General features: G+C 49.3%; 1 protein-coding gene across 1 annotated transcript; it reads left to right on the top strand.

Moving 5' to 3' along the window:
- The first annotated feature begins 899 nt into the window (after positions 1 to 899).
- On the top strand, positions 900 to 8,904 carry MOB3A (MOB kinase activator 3A). The gene is made up of 3 exons (XM_006764833.2): positions 900 to 1,442; positions 7,922 to 8,124; positions 8,481 to 8,904. The coding sequence occupies exons 1-3, from the start codon at positions 1,022 to 1,024 to the stop codon at positions 8,508 to 8,510; spliced, it is 654 nt and encodes a 217-aa protein (XP_006764896.1). The 5' UTR covers positions 900 to 1,021; the 3' UTR covers positions 8,511 to 8,904.
- The last annotated feature ends 9,037 nt before the right edge of the window (positions 8,905 to 17,941 follow it).

The following is a 17,941-nucleotide window of genomic DNA, read 5'->3' as shown; positions in this document are numbered from 1 at the left end:
TCCCCACATAACAGGAGGAGACAGCAAAGACGGGAGAAGGTGGACTGGGTAGGAGATTGAAGCCTCATGGCAGGGGACGCCGGCTACAGCCCCCACATCAAGGCCTTGCCCCCCAGAACATGGCATGTTCGCATGCAGACGCAGACAAGTCCAGACAAGCTGGTCCACCCTTCTCAGATGGTATTCTGGGGTGAATAGTGTCCCCCCAAATTCATGTCCACCTGTTGGAAGTGGGGTCTTTGCAGATATCATCAAGATGATAAAATGAGTTCCCACTGGATTGAGGTGGGCCCTAATCTAATGAGATTTAGACACAGAGAAGCAACAGGAATGTATGCCCTCGCAGCCTTGGAGGGTGTCATCCGAGTGGGCTGGTCTCCTCAGGCTCAGAGGGAGTGATAGTTCCAGGCTCCCCTCCTGGCTCTGGCAGTGTCGGTGACCCCTGCTGTCCCTTGGCCTGTAGCCATGTCACCCCATCCCTGCCTCCCTGTCACATGGACTTCTCCCTGTGTGTCTGTGTGTTTCCTCCTGTCAGGGCACTCGTCATCCAGGGCCCACCCAGACAATCCAAATAAGGTCCCAATCACAGGTCCTGGGGATGTAGACATCTCTGTACAGAGGCCACCACCGAGCCCGCTACGGTCACCCAGAGCCACTGTGCAGGTTTTAGCACACCCTCTCCCACTTTATAGAAGCCGCCGGGTGCTGGGCGGGAGTAGGATGCTGCCTGTCTGGGTTCTCAGAGGTCCTGACTCGGCCTCTCCTGCTCTGAGGCCGTCGGGACACACCTTGGGGCACTTCTCTTTACTGAGGAGCTGGTACCCTTTTGGTAAAACTCAAAACCACAAGTCCTGGAAAAAAACCCAGTGTGGCCCACTCTTGCTTCTGGAACAGGGTTTCCAGGACCAGGTGATCATTCTTTCTGTCTGCATTTCAGATCTCAGGGAGACCTGGGTGCCAGTGAATTTCCAGCCGCCTCTGGGCTGGTGGCCGACACCAGGAGTGTGCAGTGAGGACCACGATGTCCAACCCCTTCCTGAAGCAGGTCTTCAACAAGGACAAGACCTTCCGCCCCAAGCGCAAGTTTGAGCCCGGCACCCAGCGGTTCGAGCTGCACAAGAAGGCACAGGCCTCACTGAACGCGGGGCTGGACCTGAAGCTGGCCGTGCAGCTGCCCAGCGGTGAGGAGCTCAACGACTGGGTGGCAGTGCACGTGGTGGACTTCTTCAATCGTGTCAACCTCATCTACGGCACCATCAGCGATGGCTGCACCGAGCAGTCCTGCCCCATCATGTCGGGAGGCCCCAAGTACGAGTACCGCTGGCAGGACGAGCACAAGTTCCGCAAGCCCACAGCACTGTCGGCCCCACGGTACATGGACCTGCTCATGGACTGGATCGAGGTGCAGATCAACAACGAGGACATCTTTCCCACCAACGTTGGTGAGTTGGGTGGCCTGGGGTGAGGGCGGGGGAAGGCGGGGTGTGTTTGTAATAACAGTTGACTGAGATAGAATTCACAAACCGTGAAATCTACCCATTTAAAGTGTAAGTTCAGTGCCGTTTAGTATATTCACAGGGTTGTGCAGCCATGCCTTCTAATTCCAGAACATTTCAGTATCCCCACAACATCCCTCTCTCCTAGCCCAGTAACCACCAGCCCACTTCCTGTCCCTGTGGATGTGCCTGTTCTGGGCTTTCACATACATGGACGCACACTGTGTGGCCCTTTGTGTCTGGCCTCTCTCACTGAGATCGTGTGTTCATTGTCCACCCACGCTGTAGCCAGTGTCAACACTTCGCTCCTTTTCCTGGTGAGTCCTACTCCAGTCTGTGGATCGGCCACAGTTGGCTTCATGTTAGGTTCTTGAGATGGGAGATGGCTCTGGATTATCCAGATGGACCCTAATTTCACAGCAGGTCCCTGTGAAAGGAAGGCAGAGGGACATTTGACACACAGAAGAGAAGGTGATGTGACAACAGGAGAAGGAAGATGTGATCATAAGCCCAGGAATGTCAGTAGCTTCCAGAAAAGGCAGGAAGTAGATCCTCCCTGGACCTTCCAGAAGGAAGCAACCTTGCCCACACCTGACATCAGCCCCATGAAACTGACGTGAGGCTTCTGGCCTCCAGGACTATGAGGGAGCACAGAGGAGTGATTGTAAGCACTGAGTTGGTGGTAATTTGTTACAGCAGTCCTAGGAGACGCACACCTAGGCCCTTCTCACTGTCACCATGGGCATCAACACAGCACCATGGAAGGCAGTTTGCGGGGAACCAGCTCTTGGTCGCTGACGCGGTCTGCACCTGGTCAAGTTTCTCACCCCTCTGGACCTCCCTCACCCTCTGTACAGGGAACGGGCCTGCCACTGGCAGAGGCTCTCAGAGGCCCATCTGAGAAAAGATTGACTCAGAATAGACGCTTTCCCAAAATAGGGATTCACAGGTGCCCCCACCCGCCCTGGAGTCCATGTCTGCACATGCTCGCTGTTCTGACTCACAGCCTCCTGGGTCCCCCTAAAGTCCTGACAGCTCCTCAAGGGGCCCTCATCCTAGAACTTAGACCCTGAGCCCTCTAGTCAGTTCCTTGCCTATGGAATGGTAATTCTAGCAATTTTACCAGAGAGGAAACTGATGACCAATGGAGAGAAAATGAACTTGCAGCCCTACTCTGTTTGGCTCTAGCCTCTGCCACGTCACGGGGTCTGGGTGCACCGCTGCTTCCCTTGGGAGCCTCTCTGTCCCAGGCCACATCTTCCTGCCCTGTTTGCAAACCCAGGCCCTCAGCCTGTTCGGGCCCCCAGCCAAGCCAATGGGATAAAATGCTTCGCACGGACAGCAGCGTCTCTGCTTCTTGTCTGTGGTGCTTCTGAGAACCAGTCTGCCGGGTGCTCCCTGGGGTTAGATTTATGGCTGAGCCAAGAAAGGACGGGGTCCAAATTTCATCCCCATGTCCCACACCTGTGCCGTGGACACCTGTACACCGACCCCAAGCCACCAGCTTCCGCTCTTTAATGTTAGATTAGGTGGCACACTTCTCCTGTGAAGGACCACACGGTAGCTCTTCATCGGCACTGCTTGCAGAGGTAGCAGCCATCTCCTGCTTGGCATCATGGCTTCCCTCAAACGCCTGGTGAAATCCAGGATTGTCAAAAAGAGGACCAAGGCCCGGCCAGTGTGGCTCAACGATTGAGCATCGAGCTATGAATCAGGAGGTCACAGTTCAATTCCCGGTCAGGGCACATGCCCAGGTTGCGAGCTTAACCCCCAGTAGCGGGTGTGCAGGAAGCAGCCTGTCAGTGATTCTTTCTCATTATTGATGTTTCTACCTCTCCCTCTCCCTTCCTCTCTGAAATCAATAAAAATAGACATGTTTTTTAAATGAGGACCAAGAAGTTCATCCAGCACCAGTTAGACCGATATGTCAAAATTAAGTATAACTGGTGGACACCCAGAGGCATTGACCATGGAGTGCACAGAAGATGCAAGGCCAGATCTTGATGCCCAACATTGGTTATGGGAGCAGCAAGAAAACACAGCATATGCTGCCCAGTGGCTTTTGGAAGTTTCTGGTCCACAGTGTCAAGGAGCTTGAAGTACTGCTGATGTGCAACAAATCTTACTGTGCTGAGATACTCACAGTGTCTCCTCAAAGAACCACAGGCCATTGTGGAAAGAGCAGCCCAGCTGGCCATCAGTCACCAATCACGGTGCCAGTGAAGAAAATGAATAGACAGAATGTATCCTATATAATAGAAGGCTAATATGCAAATCAACAGAACGGTGGAACAACAGGTCACTATGAAGTGTACTGATAACCAGGGGGCAGATGCTCAATGCAGGAGCTGCCCCCTGGCGGTCTGTGTGCTCCCACAGGGGGAGCACCACTCAGCCAGAAGCCAGGCACACGGCTGGTAAGCGCAGTGGTGGTGGTGGGAGCCTCTCCCGCCCCCGCAGCAGTGCTAAGGATGTCCAACAGCCAGTTTAGGCCTGCCAGTGGGCCTAAGCCGGCTGTCGGAATCCCCCGAGGGTTCCTGGACTGCTAGAGGGTGCAGGCCAAATTTTGTGCACCGGGCCTCTAGTTTGTGTTAATAAGACCATAAAATTCTATGGAACAAAAAAAAAAAAAGGACCACACAATATATCTTTCCAGCTTTATGACCCAGAAAGTCTCTGTCTCAACTACTCAGACCTGCCATGTAACCCAAAAGCTGTCATAGATACTGTGTAAACAAACAGATGGGCCTGTGTTCTAATAAGACTTTATTACAAAAGCAGGCAGTGGGCCAAATTTCAACCCCTGCACGAGAATACCATTGCATGCTTAGGCTATGCAGTCCTGGAGATTACCTTTCTTTTTTTCTTTCTTTTTTATTCTTCCCTGAGGACATGTTTTAGAGAGAGGAAGGGAGGAGAGAGAGATATTGATCAATTGCCTTCCTTACTGCTCCAACTGGGGATCAAAAACCTGAAACCCAGGCCTATGTCCTGTCTGGGAATCAAACCAGCAACCTTTAGGTGCACACGATGATGCTCAACCGACCGAGCCACTCTGGCCAGGTCTGGAGATTACGTTTCTAAGCGCTTCTCCTAGAATGAGCTGCTCTTACTCACTCCCCTTCCCAGCATCACCCTTGCTGACTCCTGATACCCCCTCTCCGAGGGAATACAAGAACCATCAGTCTCACGTGGAGGTCATCTGGCCCCGGAGTCAGAGGAGTGAACAGAGCCAGGCTGGTCCTGCCATGTACAGAGAGCCTGTTCTTTCCCAATTGCCTTCTAAATGGACACATCTCAGACCTTCCGCGGTGGTGAGCAGCTGGTTGGCTCCCCCTGTCAGAGCGTCAGGTCCCAGTCTTGCTGCGGACACTGTATCTTGAGCCTTCTGGCACATGGATAGCCTGCACTCACCTGGACTTCATCGGGCCATTACTCAGCCATCCATAGGCCCAATAACCAAGTGCTGTCCAACTAATTACATCCCGTCTCCTGAGAGTGTGTGTCTGGTGCACCGCAGCTTTCCCACGGTTAGCCACATCCGTGTCCTCACCTGGCCCCTGAGCCCCTCTCTTCGAGGATGGGCTGATCTGGCCCTTGCTTAGTGGGTTAGAGCATCATCCCGCTCCACCAAGGTTGCGGATTCAATCTCCGGTTGGAGCACATACAAGAAGCAACCAATGAATGCATAGATAAGTGGAATAACAAATCTATGTGTTTCTCTCTCTTTCTCAAATCAATTTAAAAAACAAAAAGGATGGGCCAGTCTGTCAGTCCTGGTCCCAGGCCACCTCTCTGGTAGCACTGGTTGGACCTCGTGAACATGTGGCTTCTGTCTTGCCTGTGGGACACAGGGGACCTGAAGTCTTGGTGGGGTAAACAGGCAGGAGCAGGAGCCCATGGTGGCCCCACGCACAGCAGCATGAATGTGCCTAAGGCATCAAACTGTCGCCTAGAGTGACTCGGATGGAGAAGCTCAAGGTGGGTGCACTTTACCACAGTTTTGTTTTTTGTTTATTTTTTAAAAAATATATTTTATTGATTTTTTACAGAGAGGAAGGGAGAGAGATAGAGAGCCGGAAACATCGATGAGAGAGAAACATCAATCAGCCGCCTCCTGTACATCTCCCACTGGGGATGTGCCCGCAACCCCACTGAGCCAAACCGGTTTCGGCCACAGTTTTTTAAAGTAAAGAAATTAAATACAATAACAGGAGAAGAAATTGCAACATGGTGTATTGATTCAATTAAGCTCTGACAAGTACGTGAAATTATATTATAAAAACATAGTTAGCCAAAGCCAGTTTGGCTCAGTGGATAGAGCGTCGGACTGAAAGGTCCCGGGTTCGATTCCGGTCGGGGGCATGTGCCTGGGTTGCGGGCACATCACCAGTGGGAGGTGTGCAAGAGGCAGCTGATCGATGTTTCACTCTCATCGATGTTTCTAACTCTCTATCTCTCTCCCTTCCTCTCTGTAAAAAATCAATAAAATATATTTTAAAAAAAACAAAAAAAAAACATAGTTAAATCTTGGCCGGTGGGCTTGGTTAGCATGTCGTCCTGTGCACCAAAAGGTTGCGGGTTCTACCCCTGGTCAGGGTCTGTGCTGGAGGCAGCAGCCAGTGTTTCTCTCTCATAGTGATGTTTCTCTCTCTCCTTCTCTCTCTTACCCTCTCTCTCTTTTCCTTTCTCTCTCTCTCTAAAAAATCAATAAAAACATCCTTGGGTGAGGATTTTTTAAAAACTACTTAAGATGGAGAGAAAGATTTATCAAGTGAAAATATCAGAGGTCAAAAAAGAATACATTTTTAGGGGTTGTCCCATTCTATTAAGAAAAATACTTCCAAAACCCAGTCGTCATCAAGTGCAGGCATTATTTCTGTGAGAGCTGTGCACTGCATTTCCGCACGACCCCACGCTGCTACATCTGTGACCAGCAGACCAATGGCGTCTTCAATCCAGCGAAAGAATTGATTGCTAAACTGGATAAGCATCAGGATGCAGAAGAGGATGGGAACTTGACAGAGGAAAAGGCAGGTGATGAAGTAGGTTCCTGGATAGATGGCTTGTGAAAGCATCAAGATGTCTTGCAGAAATCATTAAGCAGAAAGGACCACTAGGCGTTAAGAAGACCCTGGACAGGATGCCACCAGGAACCTATTCTTGCGGTTTTGAATCGCCTCATTCCTCCTCCTCAGCCATGTTGGAAACAGTCCTTTGAGGTCTCTTTTAAGACTTGCCATTGTCCTCACGCCACGTCTCCTACTGTAGACCAGGCCATAACTCACCCCCGCTACATACTTGGGCATTTCTTCTTCTCTGTCCTGCTGTTGGGGTGAATGTTTTCGTGGAAGGGAAGAGAATTGGATACTATGGTTGAGAGTCAACTTACTAAGGTTTTTTGCTAGTAGTGCTCTGAGACAGCTTGAGTGTCAGTGAGTAGCTTTCCTTGGACATCTGAGAAAATGACCCAGTGGAGGGGGCATTAAGCTTTGTTGGTGAATCCATGACAAGTCTAGGTACAGCCTGAAGCTCCTCCTAGAACCGTCGGCAAAGAGTTCAAGCTGAAGGCGATGCTCAGAACGCACAAGCTGCGACAAAGCGTCTCCACCTCCTGATTTGTAACATAACAGATTTGTCACAGAAAACCTGAGAAATAAACAGCTAGACAGATGAAAAGAAAACTACTCAAAAGTCCTTTCACAGAGAAATAACATTGTGAACATTCGATCAGCTCTCTCTTAGAAATAGTTACATATTTCTTGTGCAGAATTGGGTATATTGTTTCTGTTTAGATTGTAGCCTGTTTCTTTAAACTTACTCTGTAACTGTGTATACACATATATAAAGAAAGAGGGAACACTTCCGACCTCTTAAAAAAAAAGAAAGAAAAAGAAATGTTACTAGAAATACACACCTACACATGGCCAGATCCCAAAGTGCACATAGCAGATCCACAGTTTGCACACGTGGGCGGGGAATAAAATGTTGGTTACGGGTTCTGGGAAAGGAGCTAGGCAAAGGCAGAAGGAGTGTGTGGCACCCAGCACATCCCAGTGAGGGCCGGAGCGGCTGATGTCGGAACCCGGAGGATGGGCTGCACCTCTAGGCCTGTCCTTCGTTCCGGGCGTAGTTACTGGCATCTGGTGGGCTCCCTGGAGCTGGAGGTGAGAAGACCAGGGTGGGGATCAGGAAGCCGAGGATCCTGCAGAAAGGGGCTCCTTCCTGGGGACAGACACCTCCCACCCAGTCAACACCTGACTTCAGAGGAGACCGGACATGCTCTGTGTGAGCTTGGGCTGGAGCCCACCTCCCCAGCCTCTAGTTCACAGGCTGTTCGCACCGCAGGCCAGGGGCAGTGTGGTGTCAGCGCCCAGCTGGGCCCTAGGCTGCTTCCTGAGTGCCCTGGCCCTCTCTGTTCACAGGCACGCCGTTCCCCAAGAACTTCTTGCAGGTGGTGAAGAAGATACTGTCCAGGCTGTTCCGCGTGTTCGTGCACGTCTACATCCACCACTTCGACCGCATCGCGCAGATGGGCTCCGAGGCGCACGTCAACACCTGCTACAAGCACTTCTACTACTTCGTCAAGGAGTTCGGGCTCATAGACACCAAGGAGCTGGAGCCCCTGGTGAGTGGGGCAGGGGCTGGGACCAGGGAGGGGGGCCCTGGGGCCAGTAAACCGGGTTTTGTGAATCGTTTTATTGGCACACTCAGCCGTTCACTTCCTACTCCTGCTGCCCTCGGCAACAGGGCAGAGGTGAGCAGCCAGACACCAGCTGGCCTCCAGGGCTGGCAGGTGGCCTCTCGAGCCCTTCACAGAGCTCCCACCCCGCCCTCGGCGCGCCGCTGTCTGCTCCCTTTTCTGTGAGGTTTGACCTTAAGTGAGGCCCACGGGTCTCCTGAGGCTGCAGCCCTGCTTCTGTGTGTGTGTGTGTGACACCCGTCACCTCGTGTCAGTCCTGATGCCCTGCTTGTTCTTAACAGAAAGAAATGACCGCACGGATGTGCCACTGAGCCCCTGGGCCCCGCTGTCACCGACGCAGTGCCAGGGACACTCGACTTGAAGGCCACCTGCCCGAACGCGGACTGTTTCCGCCCTGGCAGCTCAGTGACCCCCACAGTTGTCAGGTGGTGACCTCTGTGCCCCCAATGCTGCACTGGACACCGGGGTCGAGTCCCCTCTCTGATTCTGAGATGACAGCAGCTGTGGGTCCATGCACCACGGGCCCAGCCTCCCAGAGCCCCATGGGGGGAGCTTGAACTTGAACTCTGTGATTCTGTATGCTGTGAGCAACTGGGAAAATCCACTTTCTCTCTGAAGCACTTGGATCTGCCTGGAGGCTGGAACTCTGCTTGCCCTTCACAGGCCTGTCCCGTAATGCCCCGAGCATGCTCGGCCAGGAGAGGACAGACTGCGCCGGCTCAGTCAGCAAACAGGAACCCGCCTCTGCTGGGCTTCTAGCCTCAGTTCCCTCGCATGCCTGCTGAGCCCCGTGTCTGTGCCATGAGAGGTACGACGCGGCCTGGCTCTCTCCCCTCCTCCGCTCCTCAGTCCCCTGTTCCTCCAGGGCCCCCAGAACATTTGGCTCATCCGTCAGGGTTTCCTGGGGCCCTTTCACATGTCATAAAAGATCGAGCTTCTGTTTATTTTTATATTTTTGTTACTGCTCACCCGAGGATATTTTTCCCATTGTTTTTTTTTAGAGAGAGTGAAAGGGAGGGAGGGAGAGGGAGAGACAGAGAGAAACATCAACGTGAGAGACACATCGATTGGTTGCCTCCCGCACACACCCCTCAAGGGGCCAAAGGGCTGGGGATCACACCTGCAGCTCAGGTATGTGCTCTTGACTGGGAATCACACCTGCAGCTCATGGGACCGTGGGTCAGCACTCTAACCATTGAGCACCCCCAGCCGGGGCAAAGATTGAGGTTTTTATGCAGTCGCACGGACAACCACCTTGAGGTAGATGTTAAGGGAAAGCAGCTTTTTATCTAAACAGTGAGCTCCCCTCCCCTCTAGACAAATATCCCTCCATTGTTAGTAACCCAGTGACCCTTCCCTAGAACCTGTCCTGCATTTGGGATCTGAACTTGGCCTTTCTTCAGGTGCCTGCCCACTTTATATGAAGCCCTTGGTGTGGCCCTTCATGGCCAGGCGACCAGCATCCCAGCATTGTCTTCCCGAAGAACACTGGGGCGTATGGCCAGGCATGGAGGTGACCTCAGGAAGTCACGTGCTGCCCCAGTGCCAGGCTCCCTGCATCTCAGTCCTGCCCTCAGGGCACAACAGTGGCCTTTCCCATGGCAGCCCTTCCCACCCAACCACACCCACCTCTGAGGTCCTCTAGGTGTCTGGGGCGTCCACAGAAGAGGGGCCCCATCTCCCAACACCATACAAGTGCAATTAACACAACCTCAGCTAGTCCTGGATACCCCTGGGTCGGATCCCTGGGGACACGGGCCTTGAAGGAAAACCATCCAGTCGAATGTAGCTCCTTTTAAATACAAAACCACAACAAACACCAGAACCACTGTGTCCCCTCCCAGGTCTCCGCCAGCTTCCCCCTCGCCCTGGCCAGGCTGGGGAGGCAGGGGGCCTGCGGGGCAGGAAGGGCCCTCCCCCCTTTGTGCCTGCGGGTCTTCCCACACGAACTTCAGAATAAACTGTGTCTTTTTATACCCGCTGCTGGCTGCCATTTCTGTCTCCCTGGCAGGGGGCTTGGTGTCAGGAAACATCCCTGTCGTCACTGGGGTGCTCTCCGCCCGAAGTGGCGAAATAAACGTCACAATGGCTGTGGCCCACCAGAGTGCCCCAATAGATAAACAAATGCACAGAAGGGGGTGGGTTAGAATTTCACGGGGTACAGGGTGGGGCTGTTTGGGTAAAAAGGTCAAAAACAGGTTGAGTAATGCCATAGGGAAGGTGGGCTTTGTGTTCTCGTCTAAATTACTTCCCCCACTTACCCAATGTATTTCTAACTCTTAGGCTTTTTGCCATGTGAGAGAAGTTTCCAGAAAACATTGGACTGAGTGCAGAAGAATGGTTGAGAGGGAACAGAGGGATGTTCCCGTTCCAGCCATTATTATTATTTTTTTAATATGTTTATTGATTTCAGAGGGAGAGAAATATCAATGATGAGAGAGAATCATTGATCGGCTGCCTCCTGCACAACCCCTACTGGGGATCGAGCCCACAACCCAGGCATGTGCCCTTGACCGGAACCAAACCCGGGAGCCTTCAGTCTGCAGGCTGACGCTCTATCCACTGAGCCAAACCGGCTGGGGGCCATTCCAGCCATTTTTTTAAAAATATATTTTATTGATTTTTTACAGAGAGGAAGGGAGAGAGGTAGAGAGTTAGAAACATCGATGAGAGAGAAACATCGATCAGCTGCCTCCTGCACACCTCCTACTGGGAATGTGCCCGCAACCAAGGTACATGCCCTTGACTGGAATCGAATCTGGGACGCCTCAGTCCACAGGCCGACACTCTATCCACTGAGCCAAACCGGCTGGGGCCCATTCCAGCCATTATTAACCAGCCCTGCAACCTTGGACACAGGACAAAGTGACACAAACTTTTATCTCATAAGTGAAAAATGGGAGCAGACATCTGACTCTCAGGGGCCCCTTTCAAATGTAAAATGTCATGATTTCAGGCCAATGGGATTTGGTTTCTTGCAAGGGGGCTTGCAGGCCATGCTCCTGGAGTGGGAGCAGATGGGGAAAAGGAGCCTGATGGACGCTAAGGGCCACGCAGAGCCTTGGGGTGGACTGACAACCAGGAACCTGCGAGCCCAGTGTGGCTTCCGGCCCCCAGGGGGCGTGCTGACACCGTGGGAAGGGAGACGTTTCCCTTCAGAGTGAATTAATTCCATGTTGCTTGGAAATACCGTCTAAAGAGGCCATTGTCTCCTTACCCTTTGATTTACCCTCAGTAATCTCCAGGACCAGTTAAAGAATTTGGGAGCTGTTACTGTTATTTTAATAACAGCCCTCATCCCAGTTCAGGGACCTGTGGACATGTCACCCCATGTGGTAAAGGGTCTTCGCCGATAGAATTATCTGAGATGGGGATGACCCTGGACTCCCCAGGGGTGGGTGGGGCAATGTCATCACAGGGTCCTTCTAAGAGGAGGCAGGAAGGTCAGAGTCAGAGATGGAAGAGACGAAGCTGCTGGCTTTGACGATGGAGGAAGGAGCCACAAGCCAGGGATGTGGCGCCTCTAGAAGCTGGAAAAGGCCTGAAGCAATTCTCCCTGGAGCCTCCAGAAGGATCAGCCCTGCCCATATCTGGGTTTAGCTCCATGTAACCCATGTTGGACTCCTGAACCCAGAACTTTAAGGGAATAAACTCGTCATTGAATTTGTGGTCATTGGTTACAGCAGTCATAGGAAAGTCATACACCCTCTAAAAAGAATGCTTTGCACAGCCCAGCCAGTGGCTCAGTGGTATGAACTAAGAGGTCACAGTTCAATTCCTGGTCAGGGCACATGCCCAGTAGGGGGCGTGCAGGAGGCAGATGATCAATGATTCTCCTCATTGACATTTCTATCTCCCTTTCTGAAATCAATAAAAATACATTTTAAATAAGTAGCCTTCTGATCTGTGCAGAAGTATTGTATGGTGCTGGAATGGGGCTTCACTTGTTAGTGAACAAAATCAAAATTTCCATAGAGCCTTACCTCACACCATACGTGAAAATTAAACTCTCTAGTTTACCCAGTGTTTAATATAAATTAAAGAAAACCATGGAGAATAAGAAGAAAATGAAGGAGAATATTTACATAAAGGTCTTCCCCAGCCCAAGTCTATAAGTTTATCACCAAGAGTAGAAACCATCAGGGAAAAGATTGACCAAAAATGTCAAAAAAAAAAAAAAGGAAAAAGTATGTCAAGGTGTTCTTAAAGACAAACAAGAAACCAGGAGAAGTTTATGTCATATATATAATAAATTATATGTATAGAAAAGCTTTTATTAATAAGTATATAAACATATAAGCCCAGCCCTAACCGGTTTGGCTCAGTGGATAGAGCATCAGCCTGCGGACTGAAGGGTCCCAGGTTCAATTCCGGTCAAGGGCATGTACCTTGGTTGCAGGCACATCCCCAGTAGGGGGTGTGTAGGAGGCAGCTGATCGATGTTTCTAACTCTCTATCCCTCTTCCTTCCTCGCTGTAAAAAATCAATAAAATATATTTTTAAAAATTTTAAAGCACACACACACACAAAAAAAAACATAAGCCCATATATAAAGAATTTAGCTAACCAATAAGCAAAGACCGCTCCACCTCCCCCATGTCACGCTGACTTGTTCCCCTTCCATGACCCCATGCTCCCTCTGCATTTGGAAGTCAGGATGAGGACCAGCCATCAAATTCCAGGACTTAACCATCAGTTTTTATGAACTGGCAGGGATTCCGTCTCTATCTTGACATTCATACTGACTCAGGAACTGCTTTTAGAAGCATTGCTGAGGGATAAAAGCCTCCTGCCATGGTGGAAAGGGGCGACTATCAAGACCCAGCTGGCATGGCTCAGTGTTGAGCGGACGTCCACCTATGAACCAGGAGGTCACGGTTCAATTCCTGGTCAGGGCACATGCCCAGGTTGTGAGCTCCATCCCAATAGGGAGAGTGCAGGAGGCAGCTGATCAATGATTGTTTTTCATCATTGATATTTCTAACTCTCCTCCCTTCCTCTCTGAAGTCAATAAAAATATATTTAGAAAAAGAGAATAAAAAGATCCTACCGGCAAGGCCTACTGTGAAGGAAAGGGCTGAGGAATAATCTTTAATTAGAATGTAAACAGGCCCATGCAGCTAGAGGCTGCCCTACTGAACAGCAGGGTCTAGGGTAGTGGTTCTCAACCTTCCTAATGCCGCGACCCTTTAATACAGTTCCTCGTGTTGTGGTGACCCCCAATTTCATTGTTACAAATTGGACATAATTAAAGCATAGTGATTCATCACAAAACAATATGTAATTATATATGTGTTTTCTGATGGTCTTAGGTGACCCCTGTGAAAGGGTCGTTCGACCCCCAAAGGGGTCGCGACCCACAGGTTGAGAACCGCTGGTCTAGGGCAATGCCCCCTCTGGTGTGGAAACTTTCAATAACAGGAGACTCCAGATCTTCTAGGATGGCCCCACTGAGTTCTTGAGTTTCTGAAAAAACATCTCTTAGATACATTGCAGTGGTTCTCAACCTGTGGGTCACGACCCCTTTGGGGGTCGAACGACCCTTTCACAGGGGTCGCCTAAGACCATCCTGCATATCAGAGATTTACATGACGATTCATAACAGTAGCAACATTACAGTGATGAAGTAGCAACGAAAATAGTTTTATGGTTGGGTCACAACATGAGGAACTGTATTTAAAGGGCCAGACGGTTGAGAACCGCTGCAGCAGAGGCTGCGGTCTGCCTCGTGGTGCCATTCTTTGTCCCATTCTTTGACTATCCACAGCCACCCCGAAATGATAGGCCCCGGGGTATTGGCCGGGAGGGAACATAGCCAGCTTGCCTCGTCCAAGCTGCTGGTTCCTTCTACCACCACCTGCGTGACTAGATTCCCAGGCACCAGTACCTGCCCCCCATTCTCTCTCCTGTTGGACAGGTTTTGGGATGAACTCTCCTGTTGGGGCGAGTGACTCTCAGGGGTTTTTCAGAAGCTCACCTCTAATTCTTGTGTTCCAGGAGGGTCAAGTTAATGGATCCCAGGGGGTTCTGTGTGCAAAGCATGTCCTTTCTTTAAAAAAAAAATTTTTTTATTGATTTCAGAGAGGAAGGGAGAGGGCGAGAGAGATAATAGAAACATGAATGATGAGAGAGAATCATCGATTGGCTGCCTCCTGCACACCCCCTACTGGGGATTGAGCCCACAGCCCAGGCATGTGCCTTGACCAGGAATCTAACCGTGACCTCCTGGTTCATAGGTCGGCGCTCAACCACTGAGCCACACAGGCCGGGCTCCAGTTTCAATGTACCTTTTACAGAGTTAGAGTAATTGTAATATCTGGCAATATAAGTTCCTTGTTATTATTATTGTTTTTGTATTTTCTCAACTATACTAAATACTTAGCATGGTAATATTGTGCGTAGGATCGTAACAGTGTTATTATACTTAGAATTGCATTTAGTTCATAGTCCAGGTGAACTTTAGAATTACTTTAAGTTTTAAAACAATACCTCTGGGATTTTGGTAAATTTGGAAAATAACCTGGGCCCGGGTTGTCATTCTGGGACACAGATTGGTCCCCAGGAGCCCCAAGTGCCTCGAGCCATTTATTCCAGCCATCGCGCGATGTCCCTTTGTCATTTCCATCCTGAAGCATTCTGCACATTTTGTTTTTCTCTTTTTCTTGCTCATATGATTTTTTTTAAATTGAGCTATAAGTCCCATGCCATAAAATTCACCATTTTAAATGAACAACTGAGTAGTTTTTAGTACAGTCTCCAAATTCTGCAGCCATCACCATCACATTCTAGAACATTCTCATCACCCCAAAAAGAAGCAGTCACTCCACACCCCTCCCCCAGCCTCTGGCAAACAGGAACCCACTTCCTGTCTCTGAAGACATGCCTGTTCCTGACATTTCACATCGGCCCGTGTCTTTTTATTTCTTCTTGATTGACTTCAGAGAGAGAAAGGGAGAGAAAGAGAGGCATCACTTTGTTGTTCTACTTGGTAAATTCATTGGTTGATTTTTGTATGTGCCCTGACTGGGGGATCGAACCCACAGCCTTGCCATATGGGAACGATGCTCTAACCAACTGAGCTCCCTGGCCAGGGCTGCACGTTCCTTTTAAAGTTACTTCTTCGTTAGTTTTGGTTACAACTATGCAGCCATGATGCCTTTTGTCCCATTGTACTTTCTGGATGGTTATGTCTGGAGCAGGTAGGAAATCTCTTGATTTTGCCATGGATTTTGTAACTGGCTTCCTTTCTGAATGTTAAGTTGATCCTCCTGCATTTGCTAGGCTGAGGCTCACACCTGCAGATGACATGAATTGAATATGTTCACCTTTTATCATCAGAATTAGTAATTAGTAAATATGTTTCACAGATTATGACAATTGGCAACATTAAGTTTAATAGCATATATATGTAACCACTAGTAAAATGTCAAACAGTTTTAGATTAACTGAGGGACAAAGACAGGAAAACAATACCTACAAAAGATAGGAAGCCCAGAAAATAGCAATGATGAATATTTTACAGCATAACACAAGACTGGTTCACGGAAAACCAAATGCAGCTGTCATGGACCAGGGTTAGCCAAAGGCAGCCTACCACCTGCTTTAAAAAAAATTTGAAAGCCTGGTTGGCATAGCTCCCGTTAGTGGTTAAGCATCAACCTACGGAGCCAGGAGGTCACAGTTCGATTCCTGGTCCGGGCACATGCCTGGGTTGCAGGCTCAATCCCCATTGTGTGGTGTGCAGGAGACAGCCTATCAATGATTCTCTCTCATCATTGATGTTTCTATCTCTCTCTCCCTCACCCTTCCTCTCTGCATTGATCGGCTGCCTCCTGCACGCCCCCTACTGGGGACCGAGCCCGCAACCCCGAGCTTGTGCCCTTGCCAGGACCTGGAATCCAACCGTGACCGCCTGGTTCATAGCTGGAAGCTCAACCACGAGCCACATCAGCTGGGCTACCCCTGCTTTTGTCAAGAATGTTTTATTGGCACAGGGCCCACCTCACTCATTTGCATATCTTGGGAACTTGCTCTATAAGGCAGAGCTGAGCAGCTGGGAGAGGCTCCAGCCCCACCCCTCAGAGCTGAAAATAACCACTATCCGTCCTTTACAGAAAAAAAAAAAAAAAATTGGCTAACCCTGATACAGAGAGGGTGGTTGATTCTTCTCTTAAAATATGAGGGCCTCAGGAGGAGAAAAGCCAAAACCTTAGCACTTTATTCTTTTTTTAATATATTTTATTGATTCTTTACAGAGAAGAAGGGAGAGAGATAGAGAGTTAGAAACATCGATGAGAGAGAAACATCGACCAGCTGCCTCCTGCACATCTCCCACTGCGGATGTGCCCGCAACCCAGGTACATGCCCCTGACCGGAATCGAACCTGGGACCCTTCAGTCCGCAGGCCGACGCCCTATCCACTGAGCCACACCGGTTTCGGCGGCACTTCATTCTTTTCTGACGGACATGGATGGTGGTGATGGTTGCACAACTCTGCTAAAACCCCTGAGCCGTGTACTTCCAACGGGAGAATCTTCCATGTGCATTCTATCCTGGCAAAGCTGTTATGAAAAAGGCATAAAGAATTCAAAGTCAATCAGGCAAAGTTATGTCAACGCCAAGCAAACTGTGAGGAAGCAGGAGTTGCAAGATGGGACAGAGTGCACTTGTGTTGGTCAAGTTCCCTGATTAACATATCTGTGGGGAAAACAGTCAGGAAACCGTATTGCTGAAATACATTAATGAGCTACAAACCCAAGGAAAACATGGTGAAACTACTTCATACACATTTTTTTTATTTCATAAGCATTTAAAGTTACTTTTCTGGCAGGCTAACAATATATATTAATATCTAAGTTTACTGATATGTTCATTATAACACTACATATAGATGTATTCATATATTTATATGTCATATAATTTGTGTATGTATTAAATTAATATATAATTTAGATTAAAATAGTATTTCATATATAGGTAATTCCTTAAGGTTTATTTACTGACTATTTTTAAAATTTCTTACTCGACAACTATTCTGCCAGAATATCATAAAAACATTTGTGAAAATTGATTTTCTTTTTTGATTTTACATTCAACTCTATGAAAAATGTCAAATTAAAAAAAAACCAACCATAGCCCTGGCCGATTTGGCTCAGTGGGTGGAGCATCCGCCTGTGGACTGAAGGGTCCCAGGTTTGATTCTGGTCAAGGGCATGTACCTTGGTTGCGGGCACATCCCCAGTGGGAGGTGTGCAGGAGGCAGCTGGTCGATGTTTCTCTCTCATCGATGTTTCTTACTCCCTATCCCTCTCCCTTCCTCTCTGTGAAGAAATCAATAAAATATATTTTTAAAAAAACCATGAAAAACAAACATTGTACAAGTGATTGCCTCTAGGCAGAATGCAGGAAAAACGAGAGATTAATAGTCAGGGTTACATAACTCTCAGCCATAGGAACGTTCAAAGGCTTCTCCTGAATACCGCTGGAGAGAGAGAACAGCCAGACAGAGCGAAGGGAAGAGTCCTGGCTGTAGGGTCAGAACACCTAACATCGACTCTAAACATCAACTTCCTGTGTGTAATATGGAGATTGCACATGTGTGTCTTGAAGAGTAGCTGTTTTAGAGAAGCATCGAACAGACGGTCAAACTTCAGAGGGAAGGCAGGGGAGGGTGGAGGTGGGGGTAAGAGATCAACCAAAGGACTTGTATGCATACATATAAGCATAACCAATACACAGATAC

The sequence above is a fragment of the Myotis davidii genome, unplaced genomic scaffold (assembly GCF_000327345.1).
Source record: "Myotis davidii unplaced genomic scaffold, ASM32734v1 scaffold198, whole genome shotgun sequence".
Lineage (NCBI taxonomy): Eukaryota > Metazoa > Chordata > Mammalia > Chiroptera > Vespertilionidae > Myotis > Myotis davidii.
This window is presented reverse-complemented; position numbering and strand designations above follow the sequence as displayed.